General features: G+C 40.9%; 1 protein-coding gene and 1 long non-coding RNA gene across 2 annotated transcripts in view; one reads left to right on the top strand and one right to left on the bottom strand.

Annotated features, from left to right (window-relative positions):
- LOC5514579 (DNA damage-binding protein 1) overlaps positions 1-21,853 on the top strand; it is a 30,973-nt gene extending 9,120 nt beyond the window's left edge. Inside the window, exons 13-27 of the mRNA XM_048729028.1 lie at positions 867-916; positions 1,015-1,128; positions 1,520-1,627; positions 2,557-2,717; positions 2,855-2,901; positions 2,992-3,335; positions 3,786-3,950; positions 9,187-9,281; positions 9,650-9,754; positions 9,957-10,022; positions 14,492-14,687; positions 15,428-15,511; positions 19,929-20,031; positions 20,606-20,729; positions 20,922-21,853. Of these exons, the coding sequence (XP_048584985.1) occupies positions 867-916; positions 1,015-1,128; positions 1,520-1,627; positions 2,557-2,717; positions 2,855-2,901; positions 2,992-3,335; positions 3,786-3,950; positions 9,187-9,281; positions 9,650-9,754; positions 9,957-10,022; positions 14,492-14,687; positions 15,428-15,511; positions 19,929-20,031; positions 20,606-20,729; positions 20,922-21,002 (1,843 nt within the window). The 3' untranslated portion in view covers positions 21,003-21,853. The remainder of the gene's footprint in view (positions 1-866; positions 917-1,014; positions 1,129-1,519; positions 1,628-2,556; positions 2,718-2,854; positions 2,902-2,991; positions 3,336-3,785; positions 3,951-9,186; positions 9,282-9,649; positions 9,755-9,956; positions 10,023-14,491; positions 14,688-15,427; positions 15,512-19,928; positions 20,032-20,605; positions 20,730-20,921) is intronic.
- Positions 10,341-12,374, bottom strand: LOC116619450. The gene is made up of 3 exons (XR_004296690.2): positions 12,222-12,374; positions 11,160-11,347; positions 10,341-10,444 (listed from the first exon to the last, which is right to left on the bottom strand). It is a non-coding gene; the product is annotated as an uncharacterized LOC116619450 (long non-coding RNA).
- Positions 21,854-22,395: the final 542 nt, after the last annotated feature.

Here is a 22,395-nt window from a genome sequence, read left to right as displayed (position 1 = left end):
TTTTTCTCGGCCTATCCTGACGTTTAGTTTTTAGTCCTTGTAGGGTGCTCACAGGTCATTCGTATAGAATCCAGTTATTTGATAATTCTCTTCAAATTTGTAAAATGAAGTTCTAAAGCACAAGTTAAATATTTTATGCATAGACAAAAACTGAAATTATTTGGCCATTCGGCAAATCGCATATTTTTTAAGACACAAAGTACCATGTTATAAAGCACAAAGTTAAATATTTTATGCAATAGACAAAACCTGAAATGATTTGCGCATTTGGCAAATCGCAAGATTTTTTAAGACGCAAGTACCATGTTATGAAGCACAAAGTTAGATATTTAATGTACAGACAAAACCTGAAATAATTTGCGCATTCGACAAATCGCGAGATTTTTTAAGACACAAAGTCCCATGTTATAAAGCACAAAGTCAAATATTTTATGCAATAGACAAATAGTGCTATGTTATAAGCACAAAGTTGAATTTCGTGAACGATATACTGAAATGTTTTAAGCAAAGGCAAAATGATGAGTTTTTTAAGACACAAAGTGCTATGTTTTGAGACACAAAGTGCGATATTGTGAACTAAACCTGCAATGTTTTAAGGGATAATCAAATAGTGCTTTGTCGTGACGCAAATAGTTCAAAGTCGTGACCGAAAGGTGAGATGTTGTTAACAAAAACCTTGAGTGGCCCTCATGGGCTTCCGTAGTATACAGTACATAGCATGGTTGGTGTCAAATAAAAGAATGGAAATGGATCTTGTATGCTAAAGTTTGCTGTCTTCAAACTTGCATAACGTTTGCTCAAGATTACTTGCAGAAAATCCTGCATTCATCTCTACATACATACAAATGATTTGTTTTGTTTCGTAGCCAAGTGACATTAGAGTATGAGGTTGCGTGTCTGGACATCACCCCTACAGGTAGACATTTTATTGGGTCTCTTTACATTTGTTAGATAATATACATGGTGATTTTCATTGACAATTTCTATCAATTAAATGTCTCTTCCGTATCGTAGTTGAAGGAAAGTCCAGGGCAGACATGGTTGCCGTTGGTTTATGGACTGACATCTCAGTTAGAGTGCTTCAGCTGCCCAAGCTGAACCAGCTTCACGTGCAAATGCTGGGAGGAGGTGTGTTTATGGCCACTAAGTAACTTGCGCAAAATCAAATAAATGCAACAATTCCAGGATCAAGGAGGGTACCATGCCCACGGTGGGCCACAAATACTAAAAAAAAAAACATCTTGCAAGATAAATTTTGTATTTCATTAAGCTTCTAAAAATATTCCTTCTAAAATTCCAGTCCAAAGAGAATGCTGATTTTAACTCTCCTGAAAAACCTTTATTACTATACAGTACTTCATCTCAAATTTATGCAACACAGTTATTAGTTATTTTTCTTCAATCCTTCAAGTAATACATGTTTCTCAAGAATGCAAAACAAAAGAACTACAGTCAGAGCAACCTCAGTTCTAGACATTCCATGAGACTAATTTACTATTACTGCATTCTTATACAACAGAGATTATTCCTCGGTCAATACTCAAGACAGCATTCGAAGGGATACACTATCTTCTCTGTGCGTTGGGTGATGGCACTCTCTTCTACTTTACAATGGATCCTATGACAGGTATGTACAGTATGCACTACCTTTCACGCTTTTCTAAATTTTGGGAATTGGTTCCTGTGCATAATTTAGAAAATTTGGGCTCCAGTCAGTCCAGGTTTTGAGGAGAACCTAAGACTTTGAACTTTGGATCCTTTTCTGGAAAATGAGAATAAACATTTTATCAACAAGCCTTTTTCAAACATTCGCATGTCTGTCAGGTACTTTTAGCCAGGTCCATTTTTCCATTTACTGGACCTTCTCCCTCTATGTGTGACTTGTTATTTGCAGTAGCACATAGCTCGTGATTTTGTTCAAAATATTATTGTTTGATAAAGTATAGAAGATATGGTATACATGGTATATACCTTATTACACTTAATTTTCGCGTCACTTTAATTTCGCGATTTAAAAAGTTTCGTGAATTTCGCGATTTTAAAAGATTTGTGAAAAAAGTGACACGAAAATTAAGTGTCGCGAAAATAAGGATTCGCAAAAATTAAGTGAGTACACAAGAAGCTTTGAGAGAATATTAACCGTTTAATAAGCTTTATGGAAACACCTTGTCTGTTTAGTCATCTAATGTACAAATAGTACCGTAAGGGGGTTGAGTTGAAATTGTATTTATAGATTTTTTATAGATTTTTATGAAACTAAATTTAGCCCACGCATCTTTTTTACTAATTGTTTCCACAGTTTTGATGATTACATGTGCTTGATTTTATTACCCCAAAATCACGAAATCGCGAAAATAAAGTGATCTGGTTTTTACGAAAATAGGAAAATCACGAAAATAAAGTGTCGCGAAATATCGCCATCTCAAAATCGCGAAATTTTGACGTCGCAAAAATTAAGTGTAATAAGGTATTAGATTATAGAATAATAAATGATAAGAGTGCAACATGTTTCTGTTCATGGTTTTAATTTGTGTCTTGTGCGCTTGGTGTTTGCAGGAGCCCTTGCAGAGTGCAAAAAAGTAACCCTGGGTACACAGCCCACTATGTTGCGCACTTTCAAATCCCTGTCTACTGTGAACGTGTTCGCCTGCTCAGACAGACCAACTGTCATCTACTCCAGTAATCATAAATTGGTGTTCTCAAATGTCAACCTTAAGGTACCATGGAGACCATTATGGTACAAGATTTTTAAAACTGTTTTATGTCCGTGCATCAGTTCATACAGAAAACTTAGAACGTTTGGAATCAGAAGTTGATACAAAAAAAAACCTTTTGTTGTTTTTTGTTTTTCTAGGAAGTGAATTTTATGTGCCCTTTAAACTCACAAGGCTATCCTGACAGGTACTGTAGGTCACCCAATTTTCACCACAAAAATCCAGATTATTCCAATTTTATTTTTTAGGGCATGTTACAATATCTTTTCCTTTTCAGTCTTGCTCTGGCAAACGATGGCTCCCTTACGATTGGCACAATAGACGAAATCCAAAAACTCCATATCAGAACAGTTCCCCTTGGGGAGTCACCAAGACGGATAGCCTATCAGGAGGCAACACAGACTTTTGGTGTCATCTCTGTACGCATTGAGATCAGTGAGCCTGGGACCTCTGGCACAGTACCTTTACATCCCAGTGCTAGCACCACAGCACACAACGTGTCCTCTTCTGTGGGTACTGGTGTTTCTGGCTCTGCGTCATCCTCCGCTCCTGACGGTATCACCTTTGGTGATGAGATGGAAATCGGCAGCCTGCTAATTATTGATCAGCACACTTTTGAAGGTAAAGTACATATCACAAAAAAAGAATGCATGGCTTAACCCCCTTCAACCATACCATCTTAAATTTTTCCCTAAAGGAATGCCCCATGCATAAGGTGTTATGAAGAGGTGATGGGGTTGTCCTTACATATGTACTGTAGCTTAGGGCTTGTTTAGCTCAAGATTTTCTTGAGTTCTGTAACTTTTGACTTCTGCCATTTTTTGTTTGTCAGCTAGTGACTTATTTGTTCATTCTGTCTATAGCATTGTGTACATAATGAATCATTTACTTGTTATATTTCAATGACAAAGTAAGCATTGTGTACATAATAAATTATTTACTTGTTATATTTCAATGACAAAGTAAGATCTCCATGTAAAAACAGATAAGCTTCTACTTGGGCTTTTCGTCTTTCTGCCACCTGTCAAGCGCCCATGTTGATTAATGCCTTTGGTTTGTTCAATGTTTCAGTGACCCATGCTCATCAATTGCATGACAATGAGCAAGCCACCAGTCTAATGTCCTGTACCTTGTCCGATGACCCCCACACCTACTACTGTGTCGGCACTGCATATGTCTTCCCAGAGGAGCCAGAGCCTAAAGCAGGCAGACTTCTGCTCTTCCACCTCTCTGAAGGTATGTGCCACACTGTTTGGATGTAGACATGTTCGAGATAAGTCTCCCTACCAGCCATTCTAGGCTCATCATGTGAGCCATATTTACTTCGGCGGATATGTGCAGATTTTACATTGAATTGCGCACTTTTTGCTAAAGTTACCAATTTTAGCATAGTGATAGTTTTTAATACCCCTTATAAGATAGGCTATAGAGCCAAGCTCAGTTCGGCTTTAATTTTTTATTAATAATGGATATTGATTTGGCCGCCATTGTGAACCGGAGGTAAACTAACTTTTTCCAAATAAATAAATAAACTTGCACATTTTAAGAAAGTTTAACTTATAGACGAATAAAATATAATTCAAAGAATGCACACAAATATTTCATTTTTGTAACTTTTACGATGACAGCGACATTGAACCTTAAGTAGTCAAGTATAATACTGGCACGCTTGTTTCACTTTGCGCCTTTCAAAAAAATAAACAAAATCTTGTTTCAGGAGTAGTTAAGTTTACAAGATAGGCTATGGAGCCAAAAGAAAATCTGATTTAGTCACGGATTATCTTGGGATATCAAAATGGCCGATAATTTAATCTGGAGGTGAAAATCACGCGTCGATACTCACTATTTTTGAAAGTCGTCAAATGAAATAAGACACATGTAAGCCAGCCCAAGTATACCAAATATACACGCTTAATATCTGGACCAAGAGAAAAGAAAGAGTAGACAAAAGCAACTGCTTATGTGACAAGCCTGGTGGGGATACCAAGAACCACGGGAGCGGGCCGCTCTACCTATTGACTTCAACGTCTCTAAACGACCGCATACATGAATAAGTGCAAGTGTTACAAGATGAACAGTTTCTAACTGTACGAACCGTTAATCTGGCGGCCTCAGAAGCGCGCTTATCACTCTCCTTGCCTTTCTTCCTTATTCTACAGAACAGTCAAAGGAGTATCACTCCAAATAAATACTGGTAGAATTTCACGCATTTACAGGCGTGATACTGTATCCTGTTGTGCGGGTAGGGAGAAAAGACAGTACTTGCTGTATTCCCCGAAGCCACAGATGCTTTTCGACAGCTAGCCTTCAGGCCAGTCGAGATAAAAGACAGAATGTTTGGCAACACTTGAGCGCTTTCCGCTGCTTCTATACGACCGAACAAGTACAGAGAGTCGGAAGTAGACAAGGGAAGAATGCAGCTCTCCGTGAAGAAAGGAAAAGCATTTGATGTCATTCTACCGACGAAGGCAGCTTTGCCTCAGTCCTTACGTTTTTTTAGCGGAATGGAAAACAGTTGTCAAAGCGTGCCAATAAGCCAAGAACTATATAGATGAGGAACCAAGAGCTATTTGATGCAAGATAGGCTGCCCAGCACGCTGCACTTGCACCCAAGCCAGCATGAAATGTTCAGCCCTTTGCAGCTCCACTGAATCGTATAACGGTAAAGCTGTAAGATATCTGAACTGTATTAAATGAAGATAACAATTCTCATCGGAGTTTGTAATAACGTTAGACCGACGTATATGAACCACACTCTTAAGAACGTCCAGCCTGAGATTTCACTAATTTTTAACAAAATGCTGAGGCTCACATAGCAGGAAAACATTTTCTTTATATTGAATTGGTGCACTCTTAAATGCAAAATACAACTGTCATTTATCAATTGTGCGACTCAATTAAAAAAAAAAATGCCTCATTGCTTATTTGTATATGCATTAAGCTGGTATTATTAGTGTACAGAAACAGGTTTGGAAACTACTTCCGGTTTTAAAAAAAGGTAAAATTAATAGCAGGAACCTAATCAGTTTTGCCTTTTTTACAACTTAAAAGTATCAAATGGATTTTATGATTCTTTTATTTGTAGACAAGATGTGCAATCTCTTGTGCTTTCAAAAATGACAAATTTAATCTCCAGTGCAAAATGGCGACAATAAACTATATTAGTCGGTGATAAAAGCCGAATTTATCTCCATAGCTTATCTTATAAAGGTTATTTCAACCTACAACTGCAATAAAATTGGTGTCTTTTGCTAGAAGGCGCAGGGTGAAATAAACGTCCCAGGTTTTATTATCGACTACTTCCGGTTAAAGTTGGCTATCACCTATAAAGTTCCAAAAATGACAAATTCGCGGGTATTTTCAGAAATCTTGGGTTTAAATACATTTTTTGACTTTCATTTTAGTCATCTAGTGGAAAACAGTATCAAAATATTTTCTTAATGTTTCTGTATCGTGCCCCCCAATATTTTCTAAATGTTTCTGTATCGTGCCCCCCAATATTTTCTAAATGTTTCTGTATCGTGCCCCCCCCCAATATTTTCTTAATGTTTCTGTATCGTGCCCCCCAATATTTTCTTAATGTTTCTGTATCGTGCCCCCCAATATTTTCTTAATGTTTCTGTATTGTGCCCCCTCCAATATTTTCTTGAAGTTTCTGTATTGTGCCCCCCAATATTTTCTTAATGTTTCTGTATCGTGCCCCCCCCCAATATTTTCTAAATGTTTCTGTATTGTGCCCCCCCCAATACTTTCTTATGTTTCTGTATTGTGCCCCCCCAATATTTTCTAAATGTTTCTGTATCGTGCCCCCCCCCCCCCAATATTTTCTTAATGTTTCTGTATTGTGCCCCCCAATATTTTCTTAATGTTTCTGTATTGTGCACCCCTAATATTTTCTAAATGTTTCTGTATCGTGCCCCCCAATATTTTCTTAATGTTTCTGTATCGTGCCCCCAATATTTTCTTAATGTTTCTGTATCGTGCCCCCCCCCCAATATTTTCTAAATGTTTCTGTATTGTGCCCCCCCCAATACTTTCTTAATGTTTCTGTATCGTGCCCCCCAATATTTTCTTAATGTTTCTGTATCGTGCCCCCCCCCAATATTTTCTTAATGTTTCTGTATTGTGCCCCCTCCAATATTTTCTTAATGTTTCTGTATTGTGCCCCCCAATATTTTCTAAATGTTTCTGTATCGTGCCCCCCCCCAATATTTTCTTAATGTTTCTGTATCGTGCCCCCCAATATTTTCTTAATGTTTCTGTATTGTGCACCCCTAATATTTTCTAAATGTTTCTGTATCGTGCCCCCCAATATTTTCTTAATGTTTCTGTATCGTGCCCCCCAATATTTTCTAAATGTTTCTGTATTGTGCCCCCCCCCCAATATTTTCTTAATGTTTCTGTATTGTGCACCCCTAATATTTTCTAAATGTTTCTGTATCGTGCCCCCCAATATTTTCTAAATGTTTCTGTATCGTGCCCCCCAATATTTTCTAAATGTTTCTGTATCGTGCCCCCACCCAATATTTTCTAAATGTTTCTGTATTGTGCCCCCCCCCCCAATACTTTCTTATGTTTCTGTATTGTGCCCCCCCAATATTTTCTAAATGTTTCTGTATCGTGCCCCCCCCCCCCCCCCCCCAATATTTTCTTAATGTTTCTGTATCGTGCCCCCCAATATTTTCTTAATGTTTCTGTATCGTGCCCCCCAATATTTTCTAAATGTTTCTGTATCGTGCCCCCCCCCAATATTTTCTTAATGTTTCTGTATTGTGCACCCCTAATATTTTCTAAATGTTTCTGTATCGTGCCCCCCAATATTTTCTAAATGTTTCTGTATCGTGCCCCCCAATATTTTCTAAATGTTTCTGTATCGTGCCCCCCAATATTTTCTAAATGTTTCTGTATCGTGCCCCCCCCCCAATATTTTCTAAATGTTTCTGTATCGTGCCCCCACCCAATATTTTCTAAATGTTTCTGTATTGTGCCCCCCCCCCCCCAATACTTTCTTATGTTTCTGTATTGTGCCCCCCCAATATTTTCTAAATGTTTCTGTATCGTGCCCCCCCCCCCCCAATATTTTCTTAATGTTTCTGTATCGTGCCCCCCAATATTTTCTTAATGTTTCTGTATCGTGCCCCCCAATATTTTCTAAATGTTTCTGTATCGTGCCCCCCCCAATATTTTCTTAATGTTTCTGTATTGTGCACCCCTAATATTTTCTAAATGTTTCTGTATCGTGCCCCCCAATATTTTCTAAATGTTTCTGTATTGTGCACCCCTAATATTTTCTAAATGTTTCTGTATCGTGCCCCCCAATATTTTCTAAATGTTTCTGTATCGTGCCCCCCAATATTTTCTAAATGTTTCTGTATCGTGCCCCCCAATATTTTCTAAATGTTTCTGTATCGTGCCTCCCAATATTTTCTTAATGTTTCTGTATCGTGCCCCCCAATATTTTCTTAATGTTTCTGTATCGTGCCCCCCAATATTTTCTTAATGTTTCTGTATTGTGCCCCCCCAATATTTTCTTAATGTTTCTGTATCGTGCCCCCCCAATATTTTCTTAATGTTTCTGTATTGTGCCCCCTCCAATATTTTCTTAATGTTTCTGTATCGTGCCCCCCAATATTTTCTTAATGTTTCTGTATTGTGCCCCCCCCAATATTTTCTAAATGTTTCTGTATCGTGCCTCCCAATATTTTCTAAATGTTACTGTATCGTGCCCCCCCAATATTTTCTTAATGTTTCTGTATCGTGCCCCCCAATATTTTCTAAATGTTTCTGTATCGTGCCCCCCAATATTTTCTAAATGTTTCTGTATGGTGCCCCCCCCAATATTTTCTTAATGTTTCTGTATTGTGCACCCCTAATATTTTCTAAATGTTTCTGTATCGTGCCTCCCAATATTTTCTTAATGTTACTGTATCGTGCCCCCCCAATATTTTCTTAATGTTTCTGTATCATGCCCCCCCAATATTTTCTTAATGTTTCTGTATTGTGCCCCCCCCCAATATTTTTTTAATGTTTCTGTATTGTCCCCCCCCAATATTTTCTTAATGTTTCTGTATTGTGCCCCCCCAATATTTTCTTAATGTTTCTGTATTGTGCCCCCCCAATATTTTCTTAATGTTTCCGAACCATTCACATAGGTGCAAAACTATGCCATACGCAAAGGGGCTATGTGTTGTCCAACACTCTCCAAGCAGAGTTGTTTAAAGAAAAGATTATATCCCCAAGTGGCCTATGTACACTTACCTTTAGTAAATCAAACACATTAATGTATTGTTAGTAAGTGCCTCAGCTAAGGGAACGTTCATGTTGACTTGCACTTACCAGAGGATAAGCGTTTATTTATACCCTGTGGGGGTGGGGGGGGGCAAACATTAAGGGCTCCCCCCCTTCACAACAGTTTAGGACATTCCCTTTATATTCCCCTTTTTCAGTCGTCAAAATGAATTTGTGTTGGCAGGAAAACTTGTTCAAGTGGCTGAAAAGGAAGTGAAGGGTGCTGTCTACTCTCTGGTAGAGTTCAACGGCAAAGTCTTGGCAGGGATTAATAGCACAGTAAGTGTTGTTTAACCTTCCAATTTTCGTAATAGTCCTACACCGGTCTTTTCACTAAGGAAATGGAGATGAAATGGAGATGAAATGGAGATGAAATGGAGATGAAATGGAGATGAAATGGAGATGAAATGGAGATGAAATGGAATACTGCACGTGACAGGCTCAGTCAGTTCTTTGTTTATTTTGCCTTGAATTTGCCACTCAAAAATTTAGGTGATCTGTTATTACAAGTGGCTTATTATTGTTAGCCTCCTAAACTCTGTCCATATGGGATAGAATGAATCGCGAGCGCACCGGGCCTTGAATCCTCCTTAATGTTCTTGAGATTCAATAGCACTGACTGTAAACTATGCCTTGTTTTCCTGCAGGTCAGTATATTCGAGTGGACAGCTGACAAGGAGCTTCGCTACGAGTGTAGTTACTATGACAACATTCTGGCGCTGTACCTCAAAACAAAGGGAGATTTTATTCTGGTAAGTCCCTCAAATAGCTGATGTTATGGTGCAAAGTAGAACTCTGCGAACTAATTCCACCTGGATTACTGTGCATTTCAATCCTTTCTATAAACACGGCTCTCTTCTATTGCTAGAATAGTCAACGAATTATCAAAATATAACCAAAAGAACCGGTCGAAACTCCTCATTTACCGGGACCTGACGTCTTGTTTTCTATCAGGTTGGCGACCTGATGCGCTCCATGACCCTCCTTGTCTACCTGCCGTTAGAGGGGTCCTTTCAAGAGGTAGGCCTTCCCCCTTCCCCCTCCCCCTCCGTTGTACTTTTTTGAATGGTGCTTCGCATCTTCACATCACTTCAATTCACCGTAACCCTAAGTATGTAGTGTTCCCATTATCCCGAAGAATGAAAACACGTTATGTTAAACAACCCTGCCATATTAGATTTTTGGTAATGTTTTTATCATGAATCTGAGGCTACTAAAGGAAGCCCATTGTATTGCAGTGCGCGTACATGGTATAGCTTTGACAAGGGAATACTCGAGGACCCCTTACTTATCTTTTTCCTTTGCTGTTACCCATGCAAAACTATTACAAGACTAGCATCAGTCGGGGTACCCCGTTCTCTTTATTAAAACATTACATCTACTTAATGCATTTAGTATCGTCTTCCATCATTGTTGTATTCAAGGATTTAGGCGCATCTTGTCTGAAAAAGAAAAGAAGTACTATTATACAGATAGCCTCAAGAACTACTTAACATTGCAACATGAGTAAAAATCCTTTCAAATTTTACCCTGTTAGTTAAGTAGTTTAAACGTCAAAGCTTTGTTGAGCGGCAAATTCAAAATAGACTGTATTTGTTTCTCAATTTATTGATATTTTTCTTAGGCTAAGTTCAAACGTCGTATTATCCATGAGCCGTATTCAATGCAACTGCATGCAAATGATCGAGTCGATTGTTTCATCTTCATTTGCATGCATTTGCTTTGAATACGGCTCATGGATAATACGACGTTTGAACTTAGCCGTACACTCCGAATTCTCGTATTGCTTTACAATCATATTAGCCTGATACCGTTCCTATTTTAAGCAGTTTTGCTCCCTGTCCTAACATAGCAATAGCTTAAAAAGTGCAGTTCTGCGACCTGTCTTCACATATCAGTAGCTTAAAAAGTGCAGTTCTGCGACCTGTCTTCACATATCAGTAGCTTAAAAAGTGCAGTTCTGCGACCTGTCTTCACATATCAGTAGCTTACAAAGTGAAGTTCTCCAGCTTGCTACGTATTATCAAACTTTCTAGACCAATTTAAAACTTGCGTCACGGTTTCGCTTTCGCGCACAAGACTTAAATGAACTTCGGAATTTCTTTTAGAGAGAACCCACTGATTTCTGAAAAGATTTCAAGGCCTTTCGCCAGTTACCTTTTATAGCTCGTGGCGAGTCTTTCTCCCATTCTCCCGTGCTCATCTCTCCAACTCGAGCGTCCGACGACAAGTGGTTCAAGGGCTTTGGATCATCGCCGAACGTCGATATGTATTGCGCGCTGGTAAACGCGGCTAGAACAAGCAGTATGCCGACCACCAGTACAGCTCTCATTTTTGCAGGACAACTATTGGAGTAAAGTTATGGTACTTAGTAATGGGCCGTGTAAATAAGCTGAAGGCCTTGTTTCGACGCCGTTCTTTACATGTGCCGATCCAAATGCAGTGAAGATGGAACAATCGACTTCGTTCACATTCACGTATAAACATTTGGAACAGTACATATAAAGAACGGCGTCTAAACTTGGACTAAACTCAACTGAAAACTGGTCCTTAAAAGTCAGTAGAGTCTTTCTAACTATCATGTTTGAACAAGGTTTTAGAAAAAGGGCAGTCACTTGGTCTCTTTTTTTGTTTTTTCTGATTTTGTTTTCTATTGAAGAAATCCAGATTGCTACTCCGTCCTATTTTCTTTTTTTGTAGTTCAGTCGAAGCTACTACCCTTTGGAACCGAAAATGGTGGTTAACGAAGCTGTTTGCTTACGAGAGCGATCACTCAGAGAGCTTCGACTCTAATTTTAATTACCTCAAACTTACTGAAGTTTTATTACTATGGTAGAATTTTTTGCTTCAAACAGATATCTATATGATGACCTATATTAAATGATGAGTGCCTGTGTGTTTTTCTAATTTGATCGCGGAAGGATTAAACAAAAAAATTAAACAACAAGTTAAGGATACATTGATATAGGTTGTGAAAAAAGGAAGCGTTAAACAAAAAGGGGATAAGAATTAAAACTAAAGTTCCCAAGTAACCATGGATGTTCGAGACTGATATTAAATTTGCATGCAAAAAATCTGGTATTTCAGACCTGAATTGTATTGTCACGTTTCATCTCTTTTATGCTTTATTTGTGATTCTTCTACCCCAAAAATCATCTGGCAGTCGTGATGGCATTGTGTAGTTATTCGCCCATTTAATGATATCTCATGTGTGCTTACCAACTTTGAAGGATGTGCTTCCCCGTTCCTGGTATTCAGCCTCTTGTGACTAGAAAGTGTGCTTAATTGCTTTTTATAACTCCTATTATCCCGAAACAGGTGTCCACGATTTCAAAGCATGTCTCAGTTTTCACACTGAGTGGCAATTATCTATTCGGACACACCGACGTGTCGCCTCCCAAAATGCCTAGTCCGCCTATTATGCGAACACAACAGAATCGCATCTCCTTAATTATCACGCGTGGGTATAAGGATTCAACAAACACATTGTTTTTTTTTTTCAATTCCTTTTTTAAGGCATGAATAGGGCAATTTTTATCGTAATGAATTTATTCATAAAATAAGGCTCGAAGTGCAATCCTTTGGGGTTGTCAGTTGTCGGAAACATGATTGTTTTTCTTACGTCGCACCATGCCTCGCTAAGTTGCTTTTGGGTAGCTGTCTCATCTCGATTATATTATTTATTTAGAGGCTTCCGTCACGACGTGACCGAGGGTAAAGGGTTGCTAACGGACGCGAGGTCCCGGCAAAGGAAACCCTGATGATTTCTAGACGCCCCTTTTTTTTCTGACAAGATGTTTGAGAAGAAAAAAAAACTAGCATTCTATGGGCGTTTTGTTGTTTTTATTCAATATTTTTCCTTTCCTTTTTACCATAAAAGGGCTTGTTTTAAAAAAGTTGATTTCTTTCCTTAGCTATTTAAGTCACCAATGACGCCTAAAACATTTTCTGATTGACATGTTTTTTTTTTTTAGAGAAAAGGCCTGTTTCTGTTATCTCGATTTCTTTCTTTTCGTGATAATCTTTCTTTCGAGACTAATTTTGTAAACAGGGCAATAAGCTGTTTTAAAATCGGCGTCTTTTTATATTGATGGTAACTTTCTGTGTCATAGCGATCGTGTTTGAATCGAGACTAGAGATTATCTTGTTAGGGTTTGCTAAAGTAATCCCGACGTAATCTAAGTTCGGTCTAATACGCAAGTATCCTTCACACTATCGTGAACGTTACGTGACGTGTGCATGATACTCGATACATAGATCTCGTGTTGCCAAACGGACATTGATATCAATAAGTCCCTGATATTAGATTTTCACTGGATAACATCATGTCAATGTCGCGTCCTTGATTTGATTTGATTTATTATTACTCCTATAGGTAGCTTTCGCTAATACTAGGAGAATGACGATGTCCTTTTAAGATTGCTCTCTTGACAACTGGAATGGGATGGGATATGTCTCGATTGTCGGCATGATTTCGATAAATATATCAGTTTCAAGGGCTTCGATACATAATGTATCTTAACAATGATAGGAACAATAAGAAGTGGCTTTTAATTAGGATAATAGATAGAATACTCAGATGATTGAACAAGATTGCAAAGCGAGTCCCCTCTCCAAGACTGTGAGAAGGACGTGCAATTAAAATCGGCTTAGGGCGGCTTGCTAGTGCTTTTGTTTTGCCCGCGTATCATTTTGAAAAGCTAAAACGGACCTTTCTTAAGCTAAATTTGCAAGTTAAAAGATATTATTTTGTGCGTTTCAAGTTTCGTGTAAAAAGGGTGACGCGCGCGGTTACAATTAATTTTAGGATAGTTTTATGGCAATCCTGTTGTCCGGTAACCTTTTTTTTCTGTTTCACTGTATTAATATTTTTTTTACATGAATACATTTAAGAGGAACAAAAGAACTTGTAATTGAAATTATGTTTTTCAAAGCTAAACCGTTATGTTTTATTTTGGACTCAAACAAGTGATGAATGCAAAACATTAGTCAGGCATCCGGTCGTGTTCTCGGCCTGGGGTGGGGTGATTTAAAAGAAAAACTCCTGCAAGCAGCTCGCTGGAGGGAAAAAGTCTTGCAACTCAATATTGATCAAACAATTTTGCACCATTTTTGTGTGTCTATAAAAAAATCGTCCTTTTGACCAGGAGAAAAATACTGATTCCTGTGCACGAGGCATCTGAATAAAAGTTCCTGCTGACTTGTATCCATCCCCCTCCTCAAAAGTCAAATGATCCGCCCCTAGACTGCCAATAACGGTGCAATTTGGTATGACTAGAATGAAAAGCTGTATAAAAACTAGGTGGTCGGCGTAGGTGTGGTGGATTCAGAGAGCTCCGACGAAGGGCTAACCGAAACGTCAGCGTAAAACACACCATTTGAACCTTGTGCTGATTTATTACTGAGTTGCAATGTGCTGCTACACAGACGCATGTTTATCTCGTAATGATGAATACTCTGCCTACGCATGAATCTCTGTCGTCCTTCAGATTGCGCACGACTTCAGTCCAAAGTGGATGACGGCCATCGAGATTCTAGACGATGACACTTTCCTTGGCGCAGAGAACTCGTACAATCTGTTCACGTGCACGAAGGATAGCGGCGCCACCACAGACGAGGAACGCTACCACCTCCAGGACGCGGGGCAATACCATCTCGGCGAGTTTGTCAACGTCTTCAGACATGGTATTTAGCATAAGTTAGACCTGTGCGTGCGAGTATGTGTTTGTGCGTATGTTAACGCGCTAGTAAGTGTGCCATGTCTTCAACCTCCAAAGTCAGACATGGTATTCACAGTGACATGACGGAAAAACATGACGTGACGCGTCAAATAAGAACATTTCACATCGAATAAGGCGGAGAATTTCTCTGAGTACTTAGTAACTTAAAGCAAACAAAATATCAAGTGCAACTTTTTTTAAATTGATGCGACTTTTTGTAAAGCATCATTGAAATTTGAGCTTTTCGTCCCTGAGCTGATACACAGGGCAATGATGATCAAGGAAAAATTATCTTAAAAAGCCAAAATCTGGTTATGTGCACTTCGGCCTCACGTTATTTGTGTTTTGAAAATCAGTCCGTAATACAAGGAACCTATGCCATTGTATGAAATTGTGTCTTCTCTCTCTATCTGGAATTGTGCGTTTTCCAGGTTTTTCCGTCATGTCATTCACAGTAACACCGTATGTGCGTGCTTACTCGTTTCCATGTGCACTCCTGCGCGCACCGTGTGTTTGTATGTTATGTGTATATTGTTTTCGTCTTTATGATAAACACTAAAAGTTTGCGACGGAATTACAGAGTTCAAGGAATCTTGTTTGTTATTATGGCCCGATATTTCAACAACTTTGGTGTGCTCTCAACTCTCGTGTAGCGTTGAGGAAGGACTTTAGAAACAAGAGCTGAGCTTATGGATGTTTTGTCAGGCTCACTTGTGATGGAACACCCGGGCGATGCCTCTACTCCATTCCAAGGCTGTGTCCTTTTTGGCACCGTCAACGGAAGGATCGGTGAGTGGGAGTTCACTGGGCGCAAACATTAGCTGTGATCTCGCGTCAACTCGCGCCATACGCCATGACCCGCCATATTGATGATATTTTATCACAACGGACACTAACCGCTTCTTTATAGAATTATGTTTCTACATTAGTAGTAGTTAGTAGTAGTAACATTGTCAACGGTTGGAAAAGCCTCGTCCCAGTTTGTCCAGTTCCTGGACTCTCTTACGCCGCTCAGACAAGGTGCTACAAGCAGACCTGAACCGCAAAGGAGAGTTCACATACTGGGCAGGTGACAGTTGGCGTGCCAATAGACGTCAGTTGCGTTAAGGCTGATTCAGACAGCACGATTTAGTCGTGTGCGACCTGTCTACCACATGTCTTAGCCCTGTTGCGTTAAGGCTGATTCAGACAGCACGATTTAGTCGTGTGCGACCTGTCTACCACATGTCTTAGCCCTGTTGCGTTAAGGCTGATTCAGACAGCACGATTTAGTCGTATGCGACCTGTCTACGACATGTCTTAGCCCTGTTGCGTTAAGGCTGATTCAGACAGCACGATTTAGTCGTATGCGACCTGTCTACGACATGTCTTAGCCCTGTTGCGTTAAGGCTGATTCAGACAGCACGATTTAGTCGTATGCGACCTGTCTACGACATGTCTTAGCCCTGTTGCGTTAAGGCTGATTCAGACAGCACGATTTAGTCGTATGCGACCTGTCTACGACATGTCTTAGCCCTGTTGCGTTAAGGCTGATTCAGACAGCACGATTTAGTCGTGTGCGACCTGTCTACGACATGTCTTAGCCCTGTTGCGTTAAGGCTGATTCAGACAGCACGATTTAGTCGTATGCGACCTGTCTACGACATGTCTTAGCCCTGTTGCGTTAAGGCTGATTCAGACAGCACGATTTAGTCGTATGCTACCTGTCTACGACATGTCTTAGCCCTGTTGCGTTAAGGCTGATTCAGACAGCACGATTTAGTGTGTGCGACCTGTCTACGACATGTCTTAGCCCTGTTGCGTTAAGGCTGATTCAGACAGCACGATTTAGTCGTATGCTACCTGTCTACGACATGTCTTAGCCCTGTTGCGTTAAGGCTGATTCAGACAGCACGATTTAGTCGTATGCGACCTGTCTACCACATGTCTTAGCCCTGTTGCGTTAAGGCTGATTCAGACAGCACGATTTAGTCGTATGCGACCTGTCTACGACATGTCTTAGCCCTGTTGCGTTAAGGCTGATTCAGACAGCACGATTTAGTCGTATGCGACCTGTCTACCACATGTCTTAGCCCTGTTGCGTTAAGGCTGATTCAGACAGCACGATTTAGTCGTATACGACCTGTCTACGACATGTCTTAGCCCTGTTGCGTTAAGGCTGATTCAGACAGCACGATTTAGTCGTATGCGACCTGTCTACGACATGTCTTAGCCCTGTTGCGTTAAGGCTGATTCAGACAGCACGATTTAGTCGTATGCTACCTGTCTACGACATGTCTTAGCCCTGTTGCGTTAAGGCTGATTCAGACAGCACGATTTAGTCGTATGCGACCTGTCTACGACATGTCTTAGCCCTGTTGCGTTAAGGCTGATTCAGACAGCACGATTTAGTCGTATGCGACCTGTCTACGACATGTCTTAGCCCTGTTGCGTTAAGGCTGATTCAAACAGCACGATTTAGTCGTATGCGACCTGTCTACGACATGTCTTAGCCCTGTTGCGTTAAGGCTAATTCAGACAGCACGATTTAGTGTATGCGACCTGTCTACCACATGTCTTAGCCCTGTTGCGTTAAGGCTGATTCAGACAGCACGATTTAGTCGTATGCGACCTGTCTACGACATGTCTTAGCCCTGTTGCGTTAAGGCTGATTCAGACAGCACGATTTAGTCGTATGCGACCTGTCTACGACATGTCTTAGCCCTGTTGCGTTAAGGCTGATTCAGACAGCACGATTTAGTCGTATGCGACCTGTCTACGACATGTCTTAGCCCTGTTGCGTTAAGGCTGATTCAGACAGCACGATTTAGTCGTATGCGACCTGTCTACCACATGTCTTAGCCCTGTTGCGTTAAGGCTGATTCAAACAGCACGATTTAGTCGTATGCGACCTGTCTACGACATGTCTTAGCCCTGTTGCGTTAAGGCTGATTCAGACAGCACGATTTAGTGTATGCGACCTGTCTACCACATGTCTTAGCCCTGTTGCGTTAAGGCTGATTCAGACAGCACGATTTAGTCGTATGCGACCTGTCTACGACATGTCTTAGCCCTGTTGCGTTAAGGCTGATTCAGACAGCACGATTTAGTCGTATGCGACCTGTCTACCACATGTCTTAGCCCTGTTGCGTTAAGGCTGATTCAGACAGCACGATTTAGTCGTATGCGACCTGTCTACGACATGTCTTAGCCCTGTTGCGTTAAGGCTGATTCAGACAGCACGATTTAGTCGTATGCGACCTGTCTACCACATGTCTTAGCCCTGTTGCGTTAAGGCTGATTCAGACAGCACGATTTAGTCGTATGCGACCTGTCTACCACATGTCTTAGCCCTGTTGCGTTAAGGCTGATTCAGACAGCACGATTTAGTGTATGCGACCTGTCTACGACATGTCTTAGCCCTGTTGCGTTAAGGCTGATTCAGACAGCACGATTTAGTCGTGTGCGACCTGTCTACGACATGTCTTAGCCCTGTTGCGTTAAGGCTGATTCAGACAGCACGATTTAGTCGTATACGACCTGTCTACCACATGTCTTAGCCCTGTTGCGTTAAGGCTGATTCAGACAGCACGATTTAGTCGTATGCGACCTGTCTACGACATGTCTTAGCCCTGTTGCGTTAAGGCTGATTCAGACAGCACGATTTAGTCGTGTGCGACCTGTCTACCACATGTCTTAGCCCTGTTGCGTTAAGGCTGATTCAGACAGCACGATTTAGTCGTATGCGACCTGTCTACGACATGTCTTAGCCCTGTTGCGTTAAGGCTGATTCAGACAGCACGATTTAGTCGTATGCTACCTGTCTACGACATGTCTTAGCCCTGTTGCGTTAAGGCTGATTCAGACAGCACGATTTAGTCGTATGCGACCTGTCTACCACATGTCTTAGCCCTGTTGCGTTAAGGCTGATTCAGACAGCACGATTTAGTCGTATGCTACCTGTCTACGACATGTCTTAGCCCTGTTGCGTTAAGGCTGATTCAGACAGCACGATTTAGTCGTATGCGACCTGTCTACGACATGTCTTAGCCCTGTTGCGTTAAGGCTGATTCAGACAGCACGATTTAGTCGTATGCGACCTGTCTACGACATGTCTTAGCCCTGTTGCGTTAAGGCTGATTCAGACAGCACGATTTAGTCGTATGCGACCTGTCTACGACATGTCTTAGCCCTGTTGCGTTAAGGCTGATTCAGACAGCACGATTTAGTCGTATGCGACCTGTCTACGACATGTCTTAGCCCTGTTGCGTTAAGGCTGATTCAGACAGCACGATTTAGTCGTATGCGACCTGTCTACGACATGTCTTAGCCCTGTTGCGTTAAGGCTGATTCAGACAGCACGATTTAGTCGTGTGCGACCTGTCTACGACATGTCTTAGCCCTGTTGCGTTAAGGCTGATTCAGACAGCACGATTTAGTGTATGCGACCTGTCTACGACATGTCTTAGCCCTGTTGCGTTAAGGCTGATTCAGACAGCACGATTTAGTCGTGTGCGACCTGTCTACGACATGTCTTAGCCCTGTTGCGTTAAGGCTGATTCAGACAGCACGATTTAGTCGTATGCGACCTGTCTACCACATGTCTTAGCCCTGTTGGTTTAAGGCTGATTCAGACAGCACGATTTAGTCGTATGCGACCTGTCTACCACATGTCTTAGCCCTGTTGCGTTAAGGCTGATTCAGACAGCACGATTTAGTCGTATGCGACCTGTCTACGACATGTCTTAGCCCTGTTGCGTTAAGGCTGATTCAGACAGCACGATTTAGTCGTGTGCGACCTGTCTACCACATGTCTTAGCCCTGTTGCGTTAAGGCTGATTCAGACAGCACGATTTAGTCGTATGCGACCTGTCTACCACATGTCTTAGCCCTGTTGCGTTAAGGCTGATTCAGACAGCACGATTTAGTCGTATGCGACCTGTCTACGACATGTCTTAGCCCTGAATTACACGCTACGACTTTCGTAAGTCGAGCATCGTAGAGTGGAGTCGTAGGCTGATTTACACTCTGCGACTCGAGTTGTAAAGGTGTCGCATACAACTCAATCGTGCTGTCTAAATCGGCCTTTACGTAGGCGTTTTCTGAGTAAACTATAAACGGTTGGCATTGAAAGGATGACAAACTGGGACAACTAGTTGTCAGTCCTGTTTGTATAGGCATTTGTATTATGCCATGGCTAATGGTACCTGTGTGTCTTGTTGTTTAGGAATCGTGGCTCAGATAGCACAAGACCTGTTCAACTTCCTTATCCAAGTCCAGAAGAAACTTAATAAAGTCATCAAAAGCGTCGGCAAGATCGACCACTCCTTATATCCTTTCCCACATTGCTCTAATTTGTCGCATTCTGTGTATTTTTTTTTCTGTGCAAGTAAGGTAATTCGATGAATGGATAAATGGCATGTATGTGTATTAATCATGATATGAACTCATAATATGCAATACAAAGTACAGTACAATCAAAAGCTAGAAATAGCATACTTCTTCTCTGGATGTTAGAATAGAGCTTACAGTCTTACCCTATTCCAAAATCACATCCTTCGCCATAATCAGGAAAGAGAAATTTCAAGGCCCAGAAACATCCTTTAAAAATGCGTCGTTCAGCTGTTATCGAGAACTCATGCACAAGTTGTGTCACACTTTGGCGCCGTAAGTTTTCAAACGCCGAAGGTATCTGAAGAATTATACTAGAGCCAGAGCGCAGGCAACCCAAGAAATAATGTTTGTAAAACAGTTACAACAGGGATCCCGACAGTGATAAACGTACAAAAGGCACCACAGGTATCCCTAGATGTATTTCGGTGCAGTATCACAGGTATCCCAACAGGCATTTAGTAGAACTGGCATGGAAGGTTTACCGCACTGACTGCCCTTAACCTATTTTACCTGGCGGTCTTTCTCCAATGAGCGAAAGATGGAGCCCGCGCATGGCTTTATTGATGGCGACCTCATTGAAAGCTTCCTTGACCTACCGCGGGCGCGTATGGAAGAGGTTGTTACCGGGCTACAGGTAAGCCGTCTCTTTCGTGTTATATCCATGCAAATAGTTAATGTCGGAAAGATTAGATGATAGCATGGAGAGGTGATATTTTGTACCCTGTGTTGCAAGTGGAAATAGGAAACATACTATTCATGAGAAATGCCCTTTAGCTGCCACGATGCGCGGGATTTGTTCGGTTCTCATTTTGCTTTTTTCTCACAGATCGATGATGGTGGCATGAAGAAGGAATGTACGGTGGATGACTTGGTCAAGACTGTGGAAGAATTGACACGTATTCACTAAATACGAACACGTGACATCCGTAGCGCACTTACACTGATGCCCCCGTCAAAGGATCACGTGATATTACGCGACTGAGCCTGATCACATGGTGGCCCCGTGCAAAGGGAAAGTCATATGAGGTCATCACGTGACATCACGCGACTGAACCTGATCACATGGTCACCTCGTGCAAAGGGGAAATCATAGGAGATCATCACGTGATATTACTCGCCTGAGCTTGATCACATGGTAGCCTCGTGCAAAGGGAAAGTCTTCTAGGGCCATAACGTGATATCACGTGACTGGCCTCCGGCTAGCAGAAGAGTCTCAGGAGGTCATCACGTGATATCATGTGACTGGTCTGCGCCTGATCACATGATTGCCTCGAAATTGCCTTCGAGTAAAAGCCTTCTGGAGTGATCATGTAATTTGTGAGTGTGCTTTTTCAGATGTCCATAGCGCGATGATAGATGAAGATACTCGAGATTTATAATATATAGATGGTATTTTAATCAATGTCGCTTCGTTTTCCTCAAGTCCGTTTTTAATCGCTAAAATTCCCTGTTTTATTTCTGATATTCTTTGCTTTTTGTTTACTTAAATGCTATTTTTTACTTAAATGCTATTATGACAGTTGGTGTCATTCCTTGCTTAACACAGGGCTCGTAAAGACAGTATTGACCTCTATTGTAAATATTAGTACCATAGTATTATCAAAAATAATTAGTCACAGCTTAGTTTCTACCATTAGTAAGAATTGAATAAAGTATTTGCTTCTAATTATGCGCTAGCAGTCGAATTATAAGCCTCCTGTAAAATTGCTTATCTCTGAGCCTCAGACGGTTGGAATAAACCTATTTTTGCACAGGTAACGAGGCACTTGTGTAGAGATTGATGTAAGTTAGTGATTTGCTTTCCACTCACATTTTTTTTGCAAAATTTAAAATCTTGCGCTGTCCGTAATCTAACGGATCTGCACAAATTATTCTCGCGCTGTGATGAAAATGCTCGTGTTTTAGAGCACGCACAGCATGGTATAGCATTATTTTACTACAAATGGGAACATTTTAGGTGGATTTTTAATTTGGTTTAGAATATGAAATCCTGACATGTTGACTCATTGACGACTCATTGACGACTGATTGATAACTGATTGTTTTTTTTAGCCCGGGGGTGGGAGAAGCTTTTCCCTTTTATAATGGAACCTCCTGTTTCAGAGCAATGAATTGAGGACCCAAATGGGTGCTACTTCATTTGAACCATTTTGGCCCTTTTGTATGTTACAGCGCGAGAAGCCCAAGTGTGACCATATTAGTCCATTTTATTACTATTAGTGCCATGTTAGGCCTTTTTATATGTAACGGCGCAGTCTAGTTCTGTTCGTTATCTTATAGAAAATGACGAATCCCCTCAA

This window comes from Nematostella vectensis, chromosome 6 (genome assembly GCF_932526225.1).
Source record: "Nematostella vectensis chromosome 6, jaNemVect1.1, whole genome shotgun sequence".
Taxonomy (NCBI): Eukaryota; Metazoa; Cnidaria; class Anthozoa; order Actiniaria; family Edwardsiidae; genus Nematostella; species Nematostella vectensis.
This window is presented reverse-complemented; position numbering and strand designations above follow the sequence as displayed.